The sequence below is a fragment of the Corapipo altera genome, unplaced genomic scaffold, assembly GCF_003945725.1.
Source record: "Corapipo altera isolate COAL_440 unplaced genomic scaffold, ASM394572v1 23, whole genome shotgun sequence".
Lineage (NCBI taxonomy): Eukaryota > Metazoa > Chordata > Aves > Passeriformes > Pipridae > Corapipo > Corapipo altera.
Window position 1 is genome coordinate 3,798,906 of NW_020884878.1, and position 27,807 is coordinate 3,826,712.

The 27,807-nt window shown below is 39.6% G+C and overlaps 1 protein-coding gene across 1 annotated transcript; it reads right to left on the reverse strand.

Annotated features, from left to right (window-relative positions):
* On the reverse strand, positions 1-27,807 carry ADSSL1 (adenylosuccinate synthase like 1). The gene is made up of 13 exons (XM_027637763.1): positions 27,551-27,807; positions 13,496-13,598; positions 12,033-12,095; positions 11,238-11,288; positions 10,833-10,899; positions 10,332-10,439; positions 9,896-9,977; positions 8,859-8,985; positions 7,762-7,916; positions 6,504-6,628; positions 4,458-4,555; positions 3,171-3,320; positions 1-1,787 (listed from the first exon to the last, which is right to left on the reverse strand). Exons 1-13 carry the CDS (start codon positions 27,737-27,739, stop codon positions 1,735-1,737), a joined length of 1,371 nt encoding a protein of 456 aa, XP_027493564.1. The 5' UTR covers positions 27,740-27,807; the 3' UTR covers positions 1-1,734.

The window sequence follows — 27,807 nt, forward strand, 5'->3', positions numbered from 1 at the left end:
TTCGTTTGTTTTTTGTTAGAGAAAAAGGGACAGAATCCGTGATGAACTGGGGCACGAAGAGACTGCACCACAGCTGGAGGATGTCAGAGTTCTGCCTTACAAGCAGCAATACAACCATACACTGCTACCTTTAGTGCTTTGTACTGGTACTTCTTTAAGTCCTGCTTGACACAAATGGCTTTGAACATTATCTGCTGTTCAATACTGAGTGAGAAAAGACACAGGGGATGAGTAGGGCACAAGATTCTCCAGACAGGTTTTCCTTTTCCCCCATCTGGAATGCCAAGAGTGTAATTGTTTGCACCCTTGGAGTTACCATCTCTCCGAAAAGGGATATTTTCACACACTGCATAATGGCATTACTGAGGTTGCGATGCCATTTCCACAGCCCTTGGAAATGATACAAAAGTATTGTCATAGCTCTCTGATGCATATATAGAAAAGGAACATTTATGTGGAAAATTTCACAGACAGGGAATAACCCCCTCTCTAGTGTATTCTTTTTCCTCTACAAGAGGAGCTTTTTGAGAGCTCTTGATGCATAACCATTATAAATTAGAAGACCCACAAAGAAATCCAAGTGTATTCTTGAAGATTCTGGGATCCCTCCATGGTTTCTACATGTCCCAGCCCTGGCTGTCACATGCCATCCCCTTCTATAAATAGTCATTACATTTTGCTGAGGAAGGTCAAAATGAGTGAGGGGTGTAAATACTGCAGCAGTCATCATTGAGTCATGCCTTGGATTTATTCTTGGAAACCCAGGAGCTGTGGAAGTGAGTGCCTTACAGAACTGCAAGTCACAAGTTCCTCAACAGAGTACTACAGTAAAACTTTGGAAACTACAGTCACAGCACTAGCAGGAAGAAATGTCTCAGGTTCATGGAGAAAACACAGTGTGCTGTCTCAGCTCCACTCTCCCTGTGTGTTTTGTAACTTGAGGACTCTCTTCCTTCCACCTTCACTCACTCCTTTCCCTACTGCTTAAAATAAAGGCTGCACACCTGACAGTCTCCAGGCTGTTAGTACACAGGATAGTTCAAAGCATTATTAGACAGGTCAGCTTTCTCCAGCTTGGCCCTGCTACAGATGTTATCTCAGTTCCTACAATAGGCTTTATAATAAATATATTTTAGCTGCTTTCCATTCATTTCAATAGGCCATTAAAAGTAATTATATAAAAATTATAGATAATTGTGTTTGCTTTGCTTTGTGCAGTCAAAAATACCTACCCAACTTTGCTGTCTTTTAGAAACTGAAAATCTTTATAATTCAACAAATTTCAGTGCATGGTACCTATCTTAGTACTGCCAACCCAGATATATAGACATTTTAACATTTGAAATTGAAGAACCAATCCATGTTTCACAACTCTATAGTTACCCAGTAGCTACTGGAAAAGTCTTAATACTGGTTTCAGCAAGAAGTAACTCTATATAGGTGTAAAGTACTTCCAAATAGTAACATGGATCAAATTTTAAAAAAACTTTCCTTATTTTGTTAGGAATACTTTTTGGACTTTTTTAAAAGATGGCCAACAAGGAGATTTTACACTGAATTTACTGAGAACTTAAAAGATAAATAAAATGTTACAATACAGAATATATGTTGTGTTTCTATTCAATTCCTAGAAGAATATGTTTGTTTTAAATAGCATTTCCATTTAAAGAGGGAAGCAGTAAGGGACTGATGAACGCCACGTTGTGCTTCTCATCACTGGAGTTCTTCATTTGTTTAGAACAGCTGGATCATCGACTCTCTTGATTTCCCAACTCCAACCCATTTAACTAGGGAGGAAAACACATCTGTTAGAACAATTACCACGAGTAAATATTGCAATCAATGAACTGGAATAATTTTCACCTTTCATCATGCTTCACTACAAACTGGACAAATTTAGGAAGGAAGTTTCGTTGTCAAAAATCCCTTCAGTCCAGCTGCACTACCAGACTAGAAAGCGCAGAATACTGAAGGTTGAAAGCATGAAATAATTATACCATAAACACAAAACATTGCAGGTAGAGGGCCTAATAGAAGGTCAGGCACATTTGTTGCAGGTTTAACTGTCCTTGTCTTGAGTGACAGGATGTTTAGCTACATCCCTGCAGAGAGGAAGCCAGAGTTCTGCCAGACTCTGAAGTTTTTGTGATGTGGAGCAGGAGATAGTGATACCCATGTGCCATAATATTGATAAATATGAGGCTGCAGTTATGAACGTTATCCAGTGTGAGCAGTAAATTCCATACTGTAATGGTTCCAGTACAGTTTTATTGCCCACAGTTACTAAAGAATTGACTGTAGGTAAGTTTCCTTTATCAAACCCACCAAGGGAGCCTGCTTTCACACAGAGAACCAGAGAAATAAAGTAAGGGGAGCTTTATTTACATATCCCTTCACCCACATCTGTGTCCTTGACCACACACTGAGTTTCAAGCTCTGCTATCAGATGCTTCCTGATCCATGAACAATACTGGAATCGCCACAGTTGTAACCAGCCCGTACTGCTCGGAGGTGACCTTTGAGGTGCTTTATGGAAAACAAAAGCACACCTACCACCTTTCCAAGCTTGCTGTTGTGGAAATTCCCCTGCCTGCACCATTCGTGCCACACCTAGCTCTTGGCACCTCTAGAGCTCTAGAAGAAAACTGGATGGCTTGACCTTTGGAGATTGATGTGTTAAGATTCTCGGTTCTTCCAAAGTGGCAGAACTGGGTTAAACAGTCTCATCTCTGTTATGCAATACCTCTCCTTACATGAGTAAGAATGGAAAAAAAAAGTTCTCTGTTCAGAGAGGGATGCAGTGCAGGATGCAGAGAGAAAGGAAGAGATGAGGATGTTACCCCAAGCACACACTGAAGCATGGTGCACAGACCCCAAAGTTTTCACTGACAGAAGGTGGCAGTTTGCCAAGAACAACACACATTTATCTTTCCCCGGTTAAATCCTTGCCAGCAGCAGCTTGGGGCTCTCTGCAGCACTGCAGACCTGCCTGCTGAACACCCTTTACTGCTTCCTGGCAAGCTGTCATTTAGCACCATCAGCCCAACCACTAGTACTTCTGTTGCCTCCTGCCCAAACCGAGCGACTTCCAACTAACAGACTGAGAGCTTCCATGGAGCTGTGCCTGCCTCCTGTGGCATCCTCATATGGACACCTGCAGAAAGGTTTACCTGGCACGCCAACATGGTTTTCCACACAACGGATGTAATTCTGGGCCTTGGGTGGGAGGTCCTCCCATTTTCGTGCTCCAGTTGTGTCCGTCTTCCACCCAGGCATTGTTTCATATTCTACTTCCACTTTCTGTAGTATCTCCTGATTAGCTGTGGGAGAGCAATTTTTGTCACAGTTGACTTTAGCTGCTCCACCTTAACAGAACATACCTATGGTTCTTGACCAAAAAAGTCTTTCGACAACATTTAAAATCTGATATATGAAGAAATAGTATTTTTACTGTTTTTTCGTTAATTCACTCATTCTTAATTTAGATTTATTTACAACATTTAGGAAGATAAGTCTGAGTTAAAAAGATCCAGAAATCCAGCTTCCTCTTCTAAAAACTGTAGGATGCACTCTATTCTGTCAACATAAACACTACAGTTTTATTTTTGAGGAAATAGATTTTTTTGAGGTTTACAGTAGTTCCTCTTTTTGGTTTAGACTAGCACATAATAAAACAGTAGACAAGGCACTACTGTCTCAAAGGTTTTTATCTTTATGGAATAGGGTTAAATCAGGCTTGTGAAAAACTCAGATGTTTGCAAGCTTTTCCCTCCTGGAATTTTCACTGTGTCCACACCAAGGAAGTACAAGCAGTGGTGGAAAAGCTGGTTGCTGCCAGCCCACCCCACACCTCCAGAATCCCCCATCTCAACAGAACCAGCCCCTCATCTTGGCACAGACTGTCACAGGGATCTTGAAAACTTAATAATTGTAAAAAGAATTACATATTATTACATCTTAAAAGTTTTAACATGAATCATTATCGAGGGGTAATATATACTTTTATTAACCACAGTGTTGTTGCTGTTAATTCCAGAAGAAGCTTTATTCTGCTTGTATCCACCTCATATTTGCACAGCTTAAGCACTGCTTTTATTATAACTTTACTTCATTAAAGGCTATTGCCAATGATACGAAGTCACTGACTCGAGTCTTCCTGACTTTCAGATCCCTGGTGCTGCCAGTAAAAAAATCTAATGGGACAAGACATAGAGGCCCTAATACAAGATTTTATTTCCTCTGAAGATCTTGCCATTGTACACAGACTCAAGGTAAATGAAAAAGTCAGTGTACTGGTACAGCTGCCTTTACACAGATACTGTAGCTCCACAAATTGCTACAGAAGGTCCAGCGAACAAGAAATCAAGGTTGATTTTAAAAAGCAAACAGTCTTTCCCAACAGGTGTGACTTAACTGGCAGAAAAGATAAAAATGAACATAGATGTTTAACAACTTACCTGGAAAATACGGAATTCTTTTTCCACCCAATTTGTAGGCAACACCAATTTTAATTTCATCAAGGACATCGAGAATATCCAGTTTTGTTAATGCCAAACTGCACAGAAAAACATCAGTTAAAATTACACATATAATGAATCTCCTCTTTAATACTTTCCACCTTTTTTTTTTTTTTTTTCCCTTTCCAAAGTCCAGCTCAGGCAGCCCAGCCAGCAGGAATACATAAATGCATTAAACTATGAACACTGTTAATTCAGTTCACGCCTCTGGGATGAATACATGACTGAGTTACTACGACACATTTCCCAACTCTTGGCTGCTCACACAGGTGCACAGTGTTCAGCTCAGTGCATGAAAATGCACACCAGGTGAAGTGGCACTTGAGGGGCCTGGTTTGGGGGGGGTACAACACTTCACATCATTGATGGTGACTTTTTAGTACTCCTACTGATTCACAACAACCCTATGACAGATTTATTTACTAAGCTACACTTTTATAACAGAGCAAGCATGGTCTGGTTACTAAAACCACGTCTGCAGTTCAGTAGGAAGGATCCCAGCCTGACTTTCAGTGCCTGGGCTGTGCTGTCAGTTTAATGAACCTTTTTCATCTTGTGAATGAACCAACTGGTACATAAAAATGGAACCTCAAGAAGACACCGTAGTATTCACTGATCAGAATAAAACTGCATTTTAGCATTAGTTAAATTCTCCAGAAACAATACCTTAGACCTTGCTTGGTAAAAATCTGAGTAGTTAAGGATTTAGACAGGTATGTGCATAATAGTCCCTGCTGAATGTGCTCAGTAAGTATGTGATGAATGCAAGGATTAAAGGCAAAGACCTTTTGGGAAAGAAGTACCTATAGACAGTTCTTCAATTTTTCAAATGTTTTTATCTGCTCATGTTTTTTCACTGTCACAGCTATCAGAGATGACACAGTTTTATTGATAAAAGGACAGTAATTGTATAGAACTGAAATAAAAGGCAACTTAATGACTTCCTAAAGCTATTTCCACATAAACTAGAGATGTGTAAGTTAAAGCAAAATATAAATCCAAGTAAAAAAAAAACCAAACCAAAACCTGAAAGTCCTTCTGACAAATTAATGAACAAGACCATTGTTCCTTTGTAATATTAGTAGTAGCATAAACAATATTAAATTAAGTCTCAGTTTATAATACATTAAAATTCCCAGAGTCATGTGTTTGCATATATGAACAAGTTTGCCTGAATGCATCAGTAAGTCTACACTTCATATGAACAAAACTGTTATGAAACTTTTGCAACTTTTTCTGAAGATACAGATTGGTAGTTAGTTACAAATTAATGGCTTGTGACAGCTACTAGTATTTTAGCACTAGATATAAGCTAGCTTGAGGGCATTATGGTCATGAACAGCTCCTTTAAACAGCCACTTTTCCTGTAAAATGCCAATTTTATATGTGTTTTGAATTATAAAATACTTTATCAACCAAGTAAGTCACTTCGTCCCAAAGAAAAAAAATGTCAGCCCACTAAAAGCAGAATTTATAATACAACATCTGACTGTGCCTTCGTAAATAAATGAACTTGGAATGAAAACTGTGCCAGCCACTGTATACTTTGGGTCATCCCATTTATTTCACTTATAGAGGTAGTGGTTCCAAATGATGCAGAATTGGTCCTACAAGTAGAAACCACTAGAGGCAACCAAAGCTCAAACCCAGCACAAGACAGTATGAAAGCACTGGATCAAGAACACTAGAACAAACTGTTAGAAAACTGATACATTGATCCAATCTACACCGGCCATCTGAGGTAAGCAAAGTGAAAACATATAATAAAAAAATCACTGCTATGATGTCATAAAGTTGCTTAATTAAAAAAAAAAAAGGAATTAGATTATTATTAGCATTAAGACAATTCTCAGTTGCCCACTGTGAATTAATGTATTGCTTAAAATGTAACACTTTACTGGACTTATATTAATGTTACCTACATATTTATTCTGCGAAGCACAAAATTATCACTTCCAAATGTAGCGCAAAATCTTTGATGCTTACGCAGTGAATCCGTTGATCATATGAGCATATTTCAAAATGACAAGATCTAACCAGCCACAGCGTCTCTTTCTGCCTGTAGTTACTCCCCACTCGTGGCCACGGGACTGTAAAAGATCTCCAATTTCCTAAAATAAGACAGAAAGAATGCTGATGGTATCTCACTGAAAAACTGCATGAACAGCAAGAATATGTTCAATTTCAAGGGTTTTTTTTTAAGCAAAAATGAAAAAAAAAGTTAAGTTTTACTAGGATGGGACTAAGGTAGAGAACAAAGTCCCTCATGAACAGGATTTTTGTATTGCAATCATTAGCATTTCAAACCACTTATTTAATATGACTATTTCATGTTCCAAGGAGACACTTTTCTTCCTTCTTCATCTAAAAGGAAGATTTCCTTGGCAATTCAGCCATCTTTAAAACTGTGTTTGCTTCATCTGGTCTTTTGGCATCTATTGTTTTTACAGACAAGACTGTAAATGCCTGGGACAAGACCAATGCTTCTACAATATCTAGGTCAGACTCCATGTCCATGTCAAGTGATCTCTGGTTCTACCACAGTATGAAACTGTTCCTTTTGGACTGGCAGTGTCTATAATGGGCTAAAAATGAAGAAGGAAGAAACTTCATGTTCATGATCCATAAGCTTAAAGGATACCACTAACCCATTTGAGTTATTAGAGAAAGGATTTTAGTGACTAAATCCTTAAATTAGATTCGGAACACTGACCTAGAGATTGCCATGTGCATAGCTCATAAACAATACCTAAGCTTTCTAGTTTCTTGCTAATGAAAATACAGTAGACAGTTTAAAGTAATCAAAATCTCTCCCCTTCTTTTTATTGATCAATTTGTGCATGACTGGCTGATGCACATGCCACATTTATTCTATAAATCACACAGAACACAGGTTGTTAAGCTCAGAAGTTTTATCTTGTAATTTACGCTCTCCTTTGACGCGCTGACAGTTCCAGTCTACAACAAACTCTCACCACTGAAATACACCTAAAGATCTTATATATAAGATGATGAAATCTGTTTTCACATAATTCACTACAACAGAAGCATGGTCCCTGCAATATAACATCATCACACTGATGAAAAATACCTTAAGTCTGTAACGTAATTCTCCTCTTCACGAGTGCGATTGCTCGGCACTGTTATTACAGTGCTTATTTATTCCTGGTACTCCCTTACCCCATTCCATCGACTGCTATTTGTTGGCAACTGTATACATCACACTTTGTAACGTTAAACCTACATTAATCTGCTCGGTGGGGAAGGCTCCAATTCCCACCCGAGTGGTGTAGGCCTTCACCACTCCATACACATCACCCACGTGCTGGGGAGGGACACCAAGCCCGGTGCACACACCGCCCACGGTGCAGTTCGATGAGGTCACGAAGGGATACGTGCCTGTCAAAACACAGCAGCACAACCCTGTTTCAGCAATGGTAAGAAACAAAGACTCTTTTTCCTTTATCACTTCAAAGGGGATTTTCACCTCTATGTTTGCCTTTAAAGCTAAACTGAAACAGCAGCCAAAGAGCGGGGAAATTCTTCTTGCTGCGTGTCATTCATTCTTTGTAACTTTCACTGAGAACGGCCCACGAGGGAGAAGCTGAAAAGCATCTTAATACTACATCCATTAGGCATGGGATCTATTATAAGATGCTGCTGCTGTGTAAAGCTTTTTTTCAATGTCTTGTGTATCACAGAAAGTATTTCCACTACATCCATGGAGAGCCTGGTGTAAAGGTCACTGTCTGACATTCCAAATGCTCTACACAAGTGGCTCTCAGTATCTGCCACAAATTGTCTAAGTCTTAAGAGGTTACTCATAATCTCTACACTGTGACTCCAGATTGGAGAATCTCTCAGTTCTTCATTTCATTTTCATTGAGAACTATGTTGTTTAATTAAACTTTTGGTAAGAAAGGAGAGCAGAGACAAACTGAAGCAGCAAGACTTACAGGTTACTGTATGAGTTTAATCCTCCCTCCACTGCAGATGAATTATCTCAGCAGCACTGCAATGGTGCCTGGATTGTCTGGAAATGTGTACACTCATATTTAAAAGTAATAAAGGCAAGAATGTCTGGAGTGAAATTTCAACTCCACTGGAATAAACTTCACTGAAAATCAATTTTTAAACCCTAAGCATTTAATCCTATTAATGATACAATTTCTGTCTTATTTGTGCTTTACTTCTGGGAGATCTGTTCCTATTAAGGAAAGACTATTTTGTTTCCCTATTTTCCTGCTGTTTGCTAAGGCAATATAAACTGAAATCAAAATAAAACTAATCAAAATAAAACTGATCTCTTAGGAGTTAAACTGAGTTTAGAATATGACTTACCAAAGTCAATATCAAGTAATGCTGCATTGGCTCCTTCAACAAGGATCTTCTTTGGAGAGCCATGAAGAGCTTCATACATAAAATACACACCATCTCGAACCATGGGTCTTATTTTTTCAGCATATCCCTGCAAATTGAATACAAATGTCAGCTTCCCCAGACAATGGCTGGAAGCAGGGAACACTGTTCACTTTTGAAGGACGAAACAGGTAATTCTAAGCTTCCAGCCTCAATAACTGTGTTTTCCTGAAAAATACAACCACTAGCTTATAATTTGAAAACAAATCAATCTATTGAACTACGTAAGAAAAGATGACCTATTATGGCATTAAAATGCCATAATTTCTGTATAATTTCTGTTTACAGAGGTGTGGTATACTTAGCAAATTTTGTTGCTGTAGTCTCTAGATAGTGTGTTGATAGTCTAGACACACTGAGAATGGGACTTAGAAATAGTGCAGGCACCAGAAAAAAAAACCAAACAACTTCTTTTGAATATTAAAAAATATCTTTAGGGTGTCAACTCTGAATATGTGGGAGACAAAACCTGGGAAAGGTAAGAGATATTTTTGTCATCCTCTTTTCTCACATATTCATGAAAGAAGCTGTTTTATCAGTGTCTCTTCTGAACTTATTTATAAAAAGACAATTTTCTTGTAATACCAGGATCCTGAAAAAGGTTTCCACAAACATTTCTTCAGTAATCATGGAAGTCCATCAGAAAGACTGGAGAACACTAACTGAAATTCTCAGCCTGCATTGTTTTGACTACTTTAATACAACAGTCATTTTAAACAACATTCAAAAAAGTAAAATATTACAGGACAATTAAATCATCCACAAAGTTTAAATTAATGCCTACAATAAGAGAAAACATTTTATTACAAAGCATAGTTACTGCTTATTAAAGCTTTTATAACAATGAACACATGCATTTTTCATATAAATTAGATAATTAGTTTAATCAGTGGTAGTTCTAGTACACTTTGGTTTTACTTTTTAAATGAAAATAAATATTACAACTGTTAAATCCTTACCTTTAGCTTTTTCAGTTGTCCTTCTGTATCAATTTCCAACGTGGGAAACATTGACTTGTACTGTTGTGCCAGATTTTTAAATCTGAAAAATATTGAAATTGTATCTCTGAGGAACATAGTCACTGTTCACAGAACCTTTGGCAAGAAATCAGTTTATATTATTTGGAGCATATACTGAGAGCTACAGGGAGAAGATACCAGGACATCGATACCTCAACCAGTGCATTTCCCAATGCACAAAATTACATTTTAAATTATGAGAAAATCTGTGAAGTACACGAAATACACACACACATTCTTTCCAGTTTTCTTCTCCTTCTAGACAATTTATATGCAAAATTCAGACGTATATTTAAAAACATCCCCTTAAAAGCAAATCTGTCAGCCAAAATATATCACTCTTTAACATAATATTTAGAAATGAAAATAGTTTTACCTTGAAGAAAATTCATCAAAGTCAGAAAGTAGGTCACAAATCCGAAGGCCTGTTCGTGCAGCTTTGGAAGAATATGTTGGTCCAATCCCCTTCTTCGTTGTGCCAATACTAAGTGAAAATAACACCCACCCCACCCCAACATGTATAAATATATGCAAAAATACACTTTATGCCAAGTAAAAGCTCTTCATTACATCACATATTGGGCAGGAGGTCTGAGACATAAAAAGATATTAAAGTTCTATAATAACAAATATATACCAACTTTCAGGCTTTGCATAAATATTGCTAATATTTGTGGTGTGCAGTAAAGCATGAAGCCTTGAGTCTGGCTGACAGTTAGTTTGTTCACTAACATAAGTAGAAGCAGAACTGAGTCACAGAATTAGTAATACCAACACGACTCTTTAGAGATACACTGCACTTCTGTTTTCCAAAATTACACCATTTTTTTCAAATTTGCGTAACTATTAATGAAACGAGGGAGTTGAAAATATTTACTTTTTGCCTTCTTGTGCTTGACGCTGCACTTCCTGGAGCCCATCTACTGCCTGGTGAAAGTCAAACACTGCAATGGAAAATCAAATGGATTTAGTGGAAGACCAAAGGAGAAAAACATTCTTTACATCACAGACATCCATAATTTCAAGACAAAGTGCCTTTACTGTCACTGACAGTGCACAGACCTCCTCAATAGAAAACACAGCGAGTATTCCTTAAAGGTTGTGAAAACATGTAAAACATCACTCTTCAGTGGCTACAAATTCCATTATTACCCTTCAGGCACACAACATATAAAGAAGCTGTGTTAGCTCAAATACATCACTGCTCTGTGGGATAATGCTTTAGCATTGTAAGCTAAGCAATCATGTGCAAGGTTTTTTTCCCCCTTCAATCGTCACTTACCTATATGTGCTCTATCTGATATAATCAATCTTTTCTCCCAATCTTTTAAACCTGTCAGAAGATATAAAGAAAGGTAGGATTTCAGCTGTGCTGATTGGTCAAACTTTGACATTGACTTTCAGTTTTTCTATGCTTTTCTTCAAGTTTATAGAGCTTCTTGTTAAGAAGACTCCAGATAAAATCTATAAACCATAAGCAAACATCAAATATAGCAATGTTTCTGTTAACAAACTTTTCTCATTTTTAAATTATCAGCTTTCTCATTTTGGCATGAAAAAAGATACTTCTTAATGCCATAATGCTGTGGATTGCACACAATTCTTACTTCAAGGAAATCTTGTTTAACTTGCTATACAATACATCACTTAAACTCCATTTGTGCTTCAGAAAATAGAGGATTTCTACATAGAAACATAAAACTATCTAGGAAGTAAGGGACCTTGGATGGTCATAGGGTCCAAAGCCTCACTCAAAGCAGAATCAACTGAGTTTATATTTGGGCAGAGAAACTCTGGGTTAAATCATCTCAGTTTGAGGTCAAAGGAAACTTACCACACGTTAGGATTTATTTTCCATCTAGTGTGGTTTCAAATGCCATAAAACTCCCCAAAACACATGAAAAGATTGATTTTGAAAACACATCTGAAGACTACAACACAATTAAACATTTTAAATACTGTTTTTAAAATCCAGACTGTTATTGCACTGAGTATTTATGGCCAGAAACAACAGCTTACAAAAACCCTCAACCTGGCTGCCAATATAAAGGTAGGTTAAAAATTACTTGATACAAACCTTTCTTTTCATTCTTTTCAGCTTCTTCAAACAGGCCTGGTAAATGTATAACCACTCCATTACCTTTGGGAACATAAATGATTTATTTTAAAGCGAGGAATAAAATACTCACTCTTAGGAAGTAAGGCATCGTAAACACTTGCTGTCTGAAGTTTTATTTAAAAAGCAAAACTAAATTTCTCACAAAGTGATCTTGAGAACTTTTGGGATAAATCCTGATTTTGGGTAAGCAGCTACTAGCCTGCTAAAATCAGGAAAACCAGAGCTGGCTTGTTTCAGGCGTGAATGCCAGGCTGCTGCACAGCCAGCTGAGGTAAGCAGATTCTTGTCTTTGTTTGTGGTGGACTTTGCCCCACGACTTCAGCCTCAGTTGTTCACAGGGAGAAGCTCAAAGAAGTCCGTGGCCTTACCACACTGACAAGCCTGCGTGAAAATACGTAAATTTTCTTCAATACTCAGGTATTTGTTTTAAACTCAGCTCGAACTTGTGCTGTAATGCATTAGCAATGCTTCCCCCCTGCTTTTGAGTACAACATAGAATCCACAAGCAATACAGGGCAGTGCTGGCGAGGAGGATTAGTGATGCAGTGGGCTGGAAACAGCTGCTGCCTCCTTGGGAACGTAAGAAATATAAGCAAGAGCCTGTCTCAGCCTAAATTTAGCAAAACTTAAGTAATAGTCATTACTAATTGACAAGGGAGTAAATCAGAAAGCAAGATAACACAGCATATTTAGCTGTGAGGAAAAATATGTTTAATATATTTCAACCCTTTATTTGGAAATTATCAAATGGAAAAAACCTGAAAGTCCATGACTCACTAAAATTAGACTCATTTCTTGCACAGACTGTACATAATTTCTGTCAGAAAGAATCATAAGTTTGGGCCTTAAATTTGCCTATCATTTAAATATGAGTTTAATGTCTAGTAGGCAATGCAAACCTTTTTATGATGCCATCTGCACCAAATATCTTTATAGCAAAATACATCACCCTAAACAGCTGGTGATGTGAACAAAAAGGAGACTGGACGACAACCTTCCAAGCAGAGTCTGGTATATCGGGGCCTGCTTCTGAAAAGTCAGTAAAGAGATGTCAGAGACAAATTATATTATTTATTTAGCCTAAGTCCTGGGGTTTGTGTCCTCAAAGAATAGCACACAGATTTCTGAAAGTATAAAAGGAGAGTACAAGTGGAATCCAAACTTGCACCATAAAGTATAAGAAGGAGTAAAACGATAGGAAGAGGGTGTTCCTGCTCTCAGCTTTCTAACAGCAGAAACTTTCTAACTGACACTGAAAGTAGAGTAATTCTTCATGTTAAAGCAGCAGTGGAATAGAAGTCATACAGCTGAAGCAAATCTGACTCACTTATATGATTTTCTTTACTTGTTACTAAAAAATACAGTTGCAGCTATCCACTATACAATGTTATTTTATATAATAAATTGCATAATTGTCTTACCAATAAAAGAAATTGCCTTTGGATTAATGATGCCACTAGGAAATAGGTGAAAATCATATTCTTTCCCATCAACGACGACAGTATGGCCTGCGTTGTTCCCACCCTGCAACAGAAAGAAACACCTGAAGATTAACTGTCTTGTATCACCACCTGAAACTCTCAACAGATGATTTGACAAGACCATCTTTTTTTATTTTTACATATCTTTGGTCACTGCTTTCTCCACCTTATAGTTTCTTGTGAAAAGGTCGCAGATAGGACAATGAGGAGGCTGAAGGATTTCAGCAAGACTGTGTAGAATTATGAAGCAGAACAATACCATGGAGTCAAGGCAGGGCTGGGGCAGAGCAGGAGTAAACCCGGGAGTGGTGACAGAAGCTAGAAGAGAACTGAAGCTTTCTGGGAACAAAACTGGAATTAATTACCACCCCTGGAGTCTTGTCTATGACATGCCTGCACAAGCCCATGCTTTTTAGGCATCTTTGGTACATGGTCATTTCCTTGGGTTCAAGCCTACAATGCCCAGTATTTCCTTTTGAATGGAAGCTCTTCCTGCTGCCCACCTACAAACAGCTACTGCTTCTCTTGGTGTTCAAGAAGAAGGTCTTTGTAAAGGCAGGAGTATGTGTAGTCTTGGGAGCTTCACTGAACGTCCTTGCCAATCATAGAATATCCCGAGTTGGAAGGGACCCACGAGGATCATCAAGGTCCAACTCCTGGCTCTGCACAGGACCACCCCAAGAAATGGTCAAGGGATGATCTTCCCAGTTGTCACCACCACCACTTTGTAGAGTCTGCTACAAGCCATGACTTACATGACTATCTACCAGGATTTAGAATAGGAGCTGGTATTTTCCTCAATAAACTGCTTTTTCCCAAACAGTTTTAAAAGAGAGTGATGCAACAACACACAAACTTGGAAAGAGGTGAGTAAATCAAGACCATGAGTTGATTTGACCAGCAACTTAAAGAGTTTTAAAAATTAAAGGTCCAGTTTTCTCAGCAGGCTTAATGTTTGTTGCTGTTCTGTCTTGATATAACTTAGTTTCCTACTGATAAGTTTGGGAAATCTGACTACTTGTCTGCTCCAGTGCTACAGGCCTTCAGCTTTCCAAAACAATTACAAATCTTTGTGGATTTGAAATGATGTCTGAATGATGTAAAACTGTCTAGAATGAGGGCATCTGCTGGGAGGAGAACTGAGACTGTCATTGGTAACTTGCAGACAATGAAGAGTGTTGGCTGAATGAATGCAGTTATATGAAAATTCTGAGGAAGGACAGTCATTTACAAAAATGAATACTATAACACATGTTATTCCAGAGTTTCATTTATCCTTCATTTACTGATTTGCCCGTTTGTTTGTATGTAAAGCACAGGAAAATGGCAAATGGCAATCCTTTCAAAATGTGGATAAATACCGAACACAAAAATAAGAAAAGCTACGGCTTACAAAAAAAAAGGATTTTTTTTTAGAAGTGTGATGGAGGAAAACTAGGAAATATGCCTTCAAATATGACAAAACTAAATTTCATGCTTTGGAAGATGTGAGCTCAACAATGAATTTTAAACTGATAATCTGCTAAGGGAGAGGTGAGTAGGAGTAATAACACAAATTTCATTTGATTTAAAAACTTCTGGGTAGCTCATCCTTGAGATGGGAAGGATTCCCTAGTATCTTGCTAACACAGAATTATAACTTGTCCAGAGAATCCTGAAGGAAGTTGAACCACCCTGGGTATTTTGTTTGCCTCCCAGATATAATAAAGCAGTTATAGGAACCTGGATGTAGTTAAGAGTATTAAACTACCTAAAAGGTTAATAAATCAGGTAGGAGAGTCCTTTACATGGTATTTAAGAGGTCTGACACAGGATGGATTGAGTTGGTTGAAACACTGGTTTATTTTATTATACTGGTATCAGGCTGAGAAAGAGGTTAGTAACTTCTGCTGGGACTCCCAGTGTTCCCTTTCTGCTCACCTATTGATGATGGCAAGATGGAAACTTTAAAAGAATTAACTCCCTCATTTAACACTGATTTAATTTCTACAACAAACAACAATTTTCATGTTTCCTCAGAAAATGGGGAACCAGGCTGCTTCAAAAGTATTTGTTGTCACTAATGCTATAGTTATACTTTACTTAATCAATGTGAATATGAACAAATGAAATCAGGCTTGAGGACTCATATTCTGAGAAAACAGCACTCCTAAATTATAGTCAAAGGTGTTTTCTCGTATCTTGAAACTTCAGAAGCTGGGATACATCAGTATGAGAATATTTATGAAAGACAGTTTATGCTTTTGGAAAATTTCCTGAACAACAGATACCCAGACAAATGCTGCCTCTTTCTTTAGCAAATGCTTAAAAGGGACTTTAATCAAGCAGCTGTGAAAGCTGGCATACATAAAAAAAATCTGAAGCACAGAAACACCAGCAGATCTGATATATCCTTCAATGCCCAAAATATCTGAATACACTTTCAGTCTCTCTGGATAGATAGCATGAATCAAGAATTCAGTGACAGACCTTATAAAACAGCATTTTTCTGAATTAAAGCTAGTATTGACAGCTCTGGTACTGTTTTTGCAGTGGTCATGCTGGTCTGTGTTTTCTGAACAAGTGTCTTCCAAGCATATTTTCACAGTTCAATTAATTACATTTTTGTAAATATAATTAAAAGTGGTAGCAGAGCACTGAATTGCCCAACAGACATGACCACACCTGCAAAACATAACATTGGTCTGATGAGGTACTTTTTATTATCTGGTCATCTCAGTAGTTTCTCATGTTCAGTTACACAGCTATTCTAACAGCATATGGGCAGTCTAATAGCTCAGATATTGAAGACATTTCTAAAGTTTTTTTACTCAAGTTCTGAGAGTCAATATAGGGTCTCTATGAGCCATTGCTTGAAATTACCTGAAATATAAGAGAACCTAAAAGGTTGTACAGGCTTAATTTGAAGATTACATGTTTAAAAGCCCAGAAAACCTCCTGGTACACTGCAACTGTGTAAGCTCCCTTCTTTCCCTCAAATAGTATTTCAATAAAGTGCTGTGAACACTAATGCAGCAAGTGACAGTGTTCTCTGGACCCTCAGGATGCTTCCTGTTGGACCAAGAAACTTTTGGTGCCTCTGCTTGGCCCTTGCTTCAAACACATTTCTGCATAATGAACTTCCATTTAATATCCAGGCTCTGGCATGCTCCACTGAGCCCACCTGAAGTTTATTTACGTTTTACTGTTTGCAATTTCCCAGGTCACTAGAGATGGTATCTGCTGCCTTCTGCAGTTCTTCAAACACATCTCTAACACAGGGAACGTTAAGGCAACAACTTCTGACAGGTTAATCGCCAGTGTCACTCTGGCATGATCTGCATTGTGAAATGATGGTATGACCAGAAATAACAATTAGCATTCACCTTCAAAGACTTGGAAGCCTGGGCACCCCATTAAACTACTCTGGTGTGGGAATTTCTGTTCCCAAGAAGGTACCGAAAGGCTCAGAGTGCAACTGGGATGACAGCAGTGACTTGAACATTAGCAACCCCTTCAACCCCAAACCTTCCTTACTGGTCCTGCAGTGATTCCAATATGATCAGCAGCACTTGTATATCTTCTGTTCAGCCAGTTTAATCTCTAGTGACTCAATTAAGACTGTGCCACATGCAGGAAACCCTCCAGGTGCAGGTGACTGGGGCTATCGATTACAGTAAACTGCAGCAGCAAAGCAGGACTTGAGAACTGGGAAGTATTACACACACCACAGGCAATGGGATAGAGATTACTACTGTAGTAATAAAGAGACCTACATATCATTTCAGAAGCTCATCTCAAGAGAGCACACAAAAGCACTTCCTTTGAGGCACTACCTAAATGCAACAATGATTTTTGACTGTGCAGCCACAGCTGGTGTTCTTCATACCAGCTATATTCAAGTTTCAGAGCACACAAATGCTTGTTTCTGGCTGTATTTGGTAGGTGTTAAAGTTGTTCCCATTTAAATCAGGCATCTAAGTAAAAAACAATTACTTCATTGAAGTAATTCATAGCTTTATTGGCTTTGCATGGTGAGGTTTTACTAGTGGGGTGGGGGCAGGGGCTACAAGGGTGGCTTCTGTGAGAAGATGTTGAAAGCTTCCACCATGTCCAATAAAGCCAATGTCAGCCAGCTCCAAGAGGGACTCACTGCTGGCCAAGACCAAGCCCAGAAGCAACTGGGATGGCACCTCTGGGATAACGTACTTAAGGAGAAAAAAACCAACCAAAAAACCCAAAACAAAACCCAGCAACTACAACCAGAGAGAGAAGCAAGAATGTGAGAGAAAAACAGCTCTGCAGACCCCAAGGTCAGTGCAGAAGGTGGAGAGAAGGTGCTCCAGGTGCCAGAGCAGAGATTCCCCTGCAGCCTGTGGTATGGATCCTGGTGAGGTAGCTGTGCCCCTGCAGCCCATGGAGGCCTATGGAGGAGCAGAGATCCACCTGTAGACACTGTCTAGAGCAGCAGGATGCTCAAAGGAGTCTGCGACACCATGGGAATCCATGACAGGGCAGACTCCTGGCAGGGACCTGCAGACCCACGGAGAAAAGAGTCCACTCTGGAGCAGGTTTGCCAGCAGGGGACCCCACTGGAGCAGCCTGTTCCTGAAGGACTGCAACCCATGGAAGTGACCAATGCTGGAGCAGTTAATGATGAACTGCAGCCCTTGGAAAAGGCTCATGTTCAAAAAGTTCATGGAGGACTGTCTCCTGTGGGAGACTGTGGGAGTTCCCCCCCCGGAACAGAAGAGTGTGGAGTCATCGCCTGGGGAGGAAGGAGCAGAAGAAACGTGTGATTAACTGAACACAGCCCCCAACCCCTGTCCCCCAGGCCACGGAGGGGAAAGATAATTTGGGAGAAGTTGAGTTTGAGAAGAAGGGAGGGGTCAGGGAAAGGTGTTTTTAAGACTGACTCTTGCCAGGCAGGTAGTGTGCAGGAGATGGCATTATGTGTATGTGGGAGGAATGTTTCCAGATGATCTGCTGTTTGGCACATCCTTCATTTGCTCTGTGCTTCCCACAATGCCCAAACGCAACTTGATTAAGTAGATTGATATGAAAAAATCATCAGAGTACATATAAAATACCTTAGAACATGATGATAGTTTCAAATTATATTTGTGTGAACACAAAACAGGCTTATTACTGCCAGGTCCCATGAGGATCAGTTCTCACCCTCTCCCAGTTGGCAATGCAATGGGGAAACAACAAAAACTGATTATTGAAGATTTGCAGCCAACACTACTGTGGTATGAGTGACACACCAGGAGTACACAGCAGCTCCTTAGCCCATTGGTACATGCAGTGAATGTATAAAATGCCATGACCAGGTTTTGAATAAATGAATTCAAAACAAAAATGTAGGTCAAACTTTGGATGGGAGATATCTGTGCTAGGAAGCATGTGGAGGTATCTGAACACAGTTTCAGTCCTGGCTGATGTGCCCAAGGCAAACCTCACACGGATAAATGGGAATATTAAGTAGGAGTAGAAAGATTGTATTACTTCTCCTTTTGGCAGTGGTGCAACCACTACTAGGATACTGTGTCCTTGGTACTAGGACAAGATTACACGATGATCCCCTCTGGCATTATTATAATATATGAATTTATAATCTATGAATTGGAATACCAGCCACAACCCAGCAGTTTGGGAAGTCTGCATCTGAAAACAAATCCTATGACTCCTGTCTATCTCCCTTCATTATAAGTGTCCCAGCTCTACTAATTCCATCCATCAACGGAGCAAAACATTTTCTGAAATTCCTCTGTATCTGGAGGCCAAACACCTCTCTCATCATACTAACAAAGAGGCTATAAATTACTTCTGTTTTCTTACCTGAACTATTTTTCTTTCACTATTAGCATCTTATATGTGAATAAACAAGTAGGAGCATTGTTACATAAATAATTTCTTTTCTTAACAATTTTATTAAAATTGGCTTTCTAACTTACCACAAAAACTACCTGGAACTAACTTGAGTAAATGTAACTAATTAGTGCTACCAGCACAACAGGCTCTGACATGAAAATTATAATAACATAGATCCATTGACTTTCATGATATTTCTTGCTATTTATACCATTGAAAATCAGGTTTGAACATCATTGGTATAAAAAAAAAAATCCAAACAAATGCAATGCATTAAGTGCTTTGAACACTCAGACCCTTCAATGCAATGTCACTGAATCACCTGTGTGTGAAAGCTTTAGTCAGAGACTGGAAGTGCTGCACATTCCAGTGGGGAGGTTGCTGCCACAAGTGCTTTTTACAGTTTCCCCTATTGGAAGTTTTTCTTGCTAATTTTTTTTTCCAGTTTAACTATCACCAAATAACACCCAACTCACCCCAACTCAAGTTTCAAGAAGTGGACCATAATTTTTTTTTTTTTTTTTTTTAATCAAGCCATTGGGAAGAGTGGGGTTAGGAATAGTCACAGGTATCCTTAGACCAGAAGAACTAAGGGAGAGGTGATGTTTAAAGCTGTGGTGGTGTCAAAGAACTGGAGTGAGCTGCAGGTTTCTCTCCCAACACCAACCACCATCAGCCAAATCTAGTTTATCTGGCTCTTATTCCCAATAATGGTTTCAAGTACAAACAATGCTGCACAGAACTGCTGTGTCTGGTTCCTGCCTCTGTTCAAGTGTGCCCCTTCTCACTGTCTCAAACACAAAATCCACAGGCTCCCACCTTCCCAATTAAAATAGAGATCTCTTCAAAAACTCCCAAATTCCCTCAGGAGATTTGCTAAAGCCTAATGAGATAATTAGCATGATTATAAAAAAAAATACGTCTACGAAGAACTGAGCAAGATTTTTGAACTTTAAAGCAACATGTAAAATTATTTCTAGCACAAATATAAAACCCGAAGCTTATATCATATATTGCACCAATAATGTAGTATTTTTTCTTTACTAAAAGAAATTACCCTAATTTATGTGGATACTTTGGTCTTCCTAACTATCTGAAAAATGCAACTGGAAAAGCCAGGTCTAATTCAACTCAGGTTTTAAACAGCAATCAGTGCAGGCAAACTAGACACTCAAACTTCAGTTATTTTCTCTCAAACTGAATTCAAAGTTTTATCAAACCACACAAAAACAATATACCACGACAGACCACTAGAACAAAACACTTACTCCAACAAGAGATGCAAAGAAAATAAATGCAAGGTGTATTGACAGAAAATGCTACAGTGGAAAAAAACATTTTGACCAAAGTTTGTAAAATACTAAAATAAAGGAAATCAAACATGAAAAAACCAGTCATGTCTGCTCGTCTTTAGTCCTCTCTTCTGAAGAAGTGTAGTCATAACCCTGTGGGAAGTAACACGATCCAAAGATATGAACATAAGTTTTCTTATATCTGTAAACAAGTTATCAACAGGAATGAAATAGAACAGATGTCATTTCAGCTTAATTTTCAGCTGTTTTCTTTTGATGCTTGTAGAGGATAACAAATTCATCAGGCTTTATAAAGGGGATTGAAAATTAAGCTTGCTTTCTTATGGAGATTTGGAAACTTTAAACCTGACCTTCTCACACAGTATTTATAATCCTGGTGGTCCTGAGATCATCTCGCTGATGCCTAAAGGAGAGACTAGTTTAAAATAGCAATGTCACCATGTTGTTCTAAAGCTTAAAATGATACAGTGTGACATGTAAGTATGTATAAGGAAAATTAATTAGAAAATTGAATAAAATACCCTATAAGCAACAGGTTGCTACAAAAAAAAAAAACAGTTTTGGAAAGGTGGACTTCTTTATTGTAGCTAAGGACAAAACTCACACTCAACAAATCCTTTCCTCTGTTGAATAGCAAAATGATTTCTACTTGCTTTCTTTGCAGGGAATCTTGTAAAAAATTACTTAGAAATACAGCTGTATGAATGTACACGCAAATGAGATTATCAGCCCTCCCAAACATTCAAGAAATCAAAAACAACAGTCCTGCAGTCACTGCACACTCATGACTCCAAGGTCATCAATCTCTTCACTGAAGATCATCAAGCACTAAATCATTAGGAGATTAAAGTCTTTCCATGCTACTTTATCCTGTAGGGAGAAATACTAAATATCAGGGTTAAATCTCACTGAAAGGAGAGCAAAACACGATACCTACACAGAGAGAAAAGCAGTAGCCAACAAGCCCCTGTAACTCCACGTAATCATCACATAAAACTGCCCTAATTTAATCCTCGTTGTAAACAGTTCCAGCAGCCCATGATCAATAGGGAACAGTCACAACAACGTGCTGCTGACAGGGCAGGGTAAGCAGCCACAACAGAGGAACAAAGGAAACTGCCCCATTTCCCACCTAAATCACCGAGAGAAACTACTCGTCTGGCATTTCTGCCACGGTTGGTTTTTATTATTCAATCACTTGCCCACACTATTTTCCTTTGCATTCCTCAAAGTACTGCTTCAAAAACATACAGCATTTACAATGCGCTCATTAAAACACTAAACCAAGGAAATAAGGAAACCAGGAATAATATGAGTTACTTTTGTTGAAGCATTGCCTAGATTCACCCTTGTCTAGATCCTTCTCTAACGTTGCAATGGTATCCCAAACCATTGCCAGGTTTTTCCTACTGGTTATACCCTCCTAATCTTATTTGTTAGCATCCACTACATCAAGAAAACTGGTCACTCAACACTCTTGGTGTATGACCCGGTTAAATCTCTCAGTCTAAATAACTGTGAACTACTCAACCACAAAAGACCTTAACAGTCAGATTTTCTGAACCTTTTTCAACCTCCTAAGCTTTTCTTCAGTATTAACATTAACTGTAATTTTTGTCCATTTGCCTCAAAAGATCAGAAGATCCTTTTTTTTGAAACCAAAGTAATTCTTAACTTGAAAGGATACTGACTTGGATAGAGGAAATGTTTTAAAAATGACTGCATAATTAGTACAAAACAAAACCTTTAATATGAGAAGCTTAAGAAATTTAATAACAGCTCTTCTTAATGCAATCACATTCTTACCATTTGGTGTTGCCTCTTAAATGTCATTTCTTGGGGGAATGCTGACAACATCAGGCAGATTGTTTCCAGACTTCCAGAAGGCAGAAGTGTAACAGGACTGACACATCCAACATTGTCATGGGCACACTGGAACAGCAGTGCCAAATGATATCTTGAAAAATCTTAAAAACTGTCTTAGCCTAGTCCCCATTGCTGAATCACTGCCACTGGTGTTGGTGTGAAGCAAAGGAAAGGTGCATTTGTGCCACCACTGTTTCACCCATCTATTCAGCAACTGGGATGTGACCCACTGCAGGTAATGGTGATTATCACGGGGGCTCTACTCACTTACTAGTGATAGTTTTTGTATCTTTCACATTAAGCTTTTGGAAAGTCTTCCCTTCTCTTCAAAATTTTTGTCAAATTGCTTATGAGGCATTTTCCTACAGCCCTTTGGGTCGCTTTGTTGAAAAACAACGTTATTGCCCAAGAAAATTTCATCAGGAAAGGCAGAACTGTTTACTCTCCATTACAAGAGAAATTCCTAGGCATTCTTGGCACACACTTGAATTATGAAAGTGTCTCATGAGTAATCTGCCGCTATTGGCAAAGATGCAAGGTACTTCTCTTGCCATATATGACAATGCACACTATTTCCTTTTCCAATCACAAACAGAATTGTCCAGTAAACACATTCAGTGAAAAGTTATTATTACAGTGTACCTTATGTAGTCTCAGCTTAAGGAAACAGCTAGAACTGTATGACCACCAGTTGGGCCTCAGTTAACTGAGGACATACTACATATGACTTTTTAGGAACAGATCTGGTTTAAGCAGTGCCTCTGGAAGCCTTCCACCTTGGCCCTGGTGACAGGTGACTGTTTGATCATGCTCCAAACCAGATCTGAGAAATTATCTAATTAAAACCCTGGTACCTAATACCAGCCACAAGTTCCAGCTTTGAAGGTAGGCACAAGACAGCATATTAGGTGATGTGAGAAAGGTACAGCTGGAATGAGAGCTGCCACTGAAGACATCATGATCTGAAACCATGTTTTGAACAACACCAAACCTCTCTTCTTTAGTATGTTATATGTACCCAAATTACCTCATCTTATACAAGGACTTCTTGTTCTATGACAACATGCTAGAAGGCCAGGTAAAAAGTGAACTCCTGTCTTTATGTCCAATATTCTCCAAGTTAAAAGCTTTAAACAAATGCAAACCCTGTTTTTAAAAGAAGCATCAAAATTAACTATTTGTCGCTGAGCTCCTTGGTTATACCCTTCTCTGAAAATATACCAGGGATTAGAAGTATTGCACAGCATAAGGCAGCTCCATGCCCCAGGAGGCCACAATAAGAAAGAAATATTGGACTCTGATGTTCTGCTTCTGAGTGCCTTCGCTTGCTGACAGAGCAATTTAGAGGAAAAATGTTCCTGATGTTCTCCATTAATAACCCGAACTTAAACCTACTCAGGTCCTTAACAGCCCTAAATGGCCTGCTGTTATTAGTTTATTCAGAAATACCTTTTCTGCTTGTTTATGTGGGTTTGTGTGCCCATGTGTCTGGTATTTTAATGAAAGAAGCCTGTGAAAAATTTTCTACAGCACCATCTACAAGAATATCCAAGATCTTTTACCCTTTCTGAAACATCCTCTTTCACAAAGAATGTTTCAAATATACAGAGGAAATGAAATCAATTACTTCAGGTGAACTAAGTTCTCATATTTAAATTATGTCACATATTTCACTGTTGCCAAATGGTGTGTACCTAACTCTTTTGAACTCAGACTGTGTATAACCTAAGTACTGAGAAAAACTGAAACAATATGACCAATAAACTGACTCATCAATTCATGTGAAATTAAATTCCGAACACTCGGGAAAATTAAAGAGTCTGGATTTTAATACAGAATTTTCTTTAACATATTTTGAAGCTTCTTCCTTTGTGCCTGTGATGGACTTCCTATTCCCATTCACCTGCTTGCCTTTCTTTCTAGTATCCCAGAAAATACAGTTTCATTTCCTCTCCAGCAATGTATGTCACAGATTTTTCTTATAAAACCAACACATTAAAATACTTGAGAAGCATTTAATGAAAATTATTTCCTTTCACAGAAATGTTAGGGAACTCGTATTTTGAGAAAACTCTTCAAACTCAAATTTGGCCTTGGTTTTAAATTCCTATACAGGGAGGGGGGAAACCCCACCTTTTTTTGAAAGGTTAGCTCAAAGATTATCCTACTACATAGCTGAGACACGGTTTCAAAAGACAAATATCCCCCTTTAAGACATTCCTTTTAGAGATTTCTCTACTTCCATTTCACTGAGGACTAAAACAAGCTGTTGAACATAATTTCCATCAATGTCTCAGAAAACAAAGTGGACAGGACATCAGGGAATAACCTTGTCAATCACCATATTATAAACCACAAAAAAGTCCTGGTGGGATTTTTTTTCTTACTTTTTTTTCCCCTCAAGTCTCTAATAAGTGAGACATTCAATGTTTCTTGTTTAAGGAATTACTTCTAATGGTACTAGAAGTTTTTCCTCAGTTTCCAGGAGGAATGTGAAGCAAGCAAGATTCCAGTTCAGATGGCGAGGTTTTTGATGGCACTGCACAGCATTAATTAAGTTCTTCTCAGGCTGATTACACCTGTAAGTTAATGACCTGCCATTATCACACTGGGAGAACTCATCAGTACAGCTCACATCCTTAGATATGTGCATATCTTTACTAAGCTTTAACAGTCTCATTTGACTTCTAACAGAGGCGAAAATCATACACTGTTATGTAATTGCATGATTGGCTTTGAAAGTATGAAATACTGAATTATTAAAATGGCACATTTTTTAAAGCATGCTCAAATTGCCAAATGTACCAAACACCCACTTAAGTATTAAAAAAAAAATCCACTTCTCACTAAAGTTTTATAATACTTGCAACTCAAAAGTAAATCCTGACTCATATTTTATCTTTCGAATACTTCATAGTAGTCCCTAAACTCCAATCCTGAAGACATCTCCATCTGCCCAGCGTATCAGTAATCCTACTATAGTCACACACACGGTCTGTGTGCAAGTATGGCAGTGAACATTATTCTGAAAAGAGTCCAGAGCTGTTCTAGATCCACCTGCCTTCCATCCACCCAGTGTCACCATCAGGCTACAGAAAGACAATCTGGATGTGCCCAGCAGCACATTAACCCATCTAAGCCACCAGCCTGTTGCTAACACACTGACCCTCACGCACGAGGAGTCCTGTATCCTTCAGAGAGTTTTCTGAGGCTGCACCTGGGGGTCACGCTTGCAAATTAGTTCTCTGGAAGGACAGCAAATCCGCCTTGAAAGCAGCCTCAGGGCATCCCTCAGAATTGAATCTAAAAAGAATTAACATGACTCCTTGCAGCAGTAACAGTAACCTCATGAGAATGCACTGTTTGACCGTGGCCTGTATGAAATGCTCCTCCTCAGCTAAAACTTTTAGATTTTGCTTTCTCACCAAAGCAATCTTGAGACCCGAGTTTAAATTCCTAGTAACATGTTATTGGGGGAGGGAAGAAATAAATATGGAAAAATAGCTATAGTCCTGATAATACATTTTCATTAGCTACCTTCTGCAGGGAAACTTCTCCCCAAGGTGATTCAAGATCTTGGGAGTTTAATGTCCCAAATGAAAATACTTCCTCCACCTTCTAAATATTTAACCTTCATGACAACATTTATTTACATAATATACTTAATTAGACAAACGTCCTTGGATTTATTATCTTAGATTCAAGGATGTCTGTAGCTTTTCAGTAGCTATCATGCATTTTAAAGCAGAATAAATTTCATGGTACATATCAGCTGAGCCGGACTAAGCTGACTACTTATTAATGTGCTCACATAGTTTAAAGGTACAAGAGACAGATTATTAGCTGTATTGATCTAATATGTTCACAATTAATGTTTGAAAAAAGTTCTTTAGAAGTTATTACCATTACTGATACTCAATCCCTGGAAGTGTTCAAGGCCAGGCTGGATGGGGCTTTTGAGCAACCTGGTCTAGTGGAAAGTGCCCCAGGCCATGACAGGGGAGTTGGAACTGGGTGATCTTTAAGGTCCTTCCAAACCATTTTAAGATTCTGTTTGGGATCACCTTTGTGTCTAATTAGGTTTGTACTAGGCAAATATACTGTTTTGAGAATACTCGCATCATATTCAGCTCAAAAACAGATATAAGCAAAGCCATGCAAGATGTTCCCTGGTTTCATGCAACTCTAAATCTTGTACTTTTTACATAACTTGGGGGTTTTTTCCCCCCTATTTTACTCATGTTCTACTCCAAAATATTTTTTATAATACAACTCCAGGCGCTTTGCAGGGAATGCAACCCGCCCATCCGAAACAGCCCCTGCAGTAAAACTTTGGCAGACTCCTGAGGTTCATTAGCGATTTTCCCCGGAGAAGCAGCACGCCCGGAGACACCCACCCAGCCCTGCACAGGCAGAACATCCCTGCAAGCCCGGACCGCACCCGGGTCCCCGGGTCCCGGCTTCCCAAGGCTCCTCCCCGGGCACCCCCGGGCAGGCGGCCCCGGCCCCCCTCCCTCCCCCGCCCCCTCGGGATCCAGTGTCGCTTATCGTGAAGGGTCAGCTATTTATATTTATAGCTCAGGGCTTTTTCTTTCCGAGTGGCATTTGGAGGCGCAGCCGGGGAGGGTCGGAGGGGGGGGGCGTGGGGGACACACGGCTGCCCACCGGGACACGCTCGCGCCCCGCCGCTGGCTGCGGGAGAGGGAGCGGGGAACCGGGAGCGGGGAGGGAGGAGACCAGCGGGAGCGAGGAGCAGCAGAAGAGCGAAGAGCGGCGGCCAGGCGGAGGGAAACAAGGCTGGAGGGAGGAAAAGGGGGAGCAGCAGAAGGCAGAGGGGACCCGCACGGCGAGGAGGGCGCCGGGCCCGGGAGAAGCTGGGGGAAAGCGGGAGCCGCGGAGAGCACGGAACGCAGGGCGGGGAAGCGCCCAGGGAGCGGTTGATAAGAGCCGGCCCGGCACCCACCTGGCACCGGCACACAATGTCCGACTCGGTGGCCAGCAGGTCGACCACCTTGCCCTTGCCTTCGTCCCCCCACTGCGCCCCCAGCACCACGGTCACTTTGTTACCGCCCGGCTCGCTGCGCGCCCGCTTCAGCCCGCCGCCGGCGGCGGGGTGGCTGCTGCGGTCGTTGGACGCCCGGGTGCCCGACATGCTGTGTGGGAGGGTGGCTGTGGCTGCAGCCGCTGCCTTCGTTCCCCGCCGCCGCCGAGCCCTGCGCG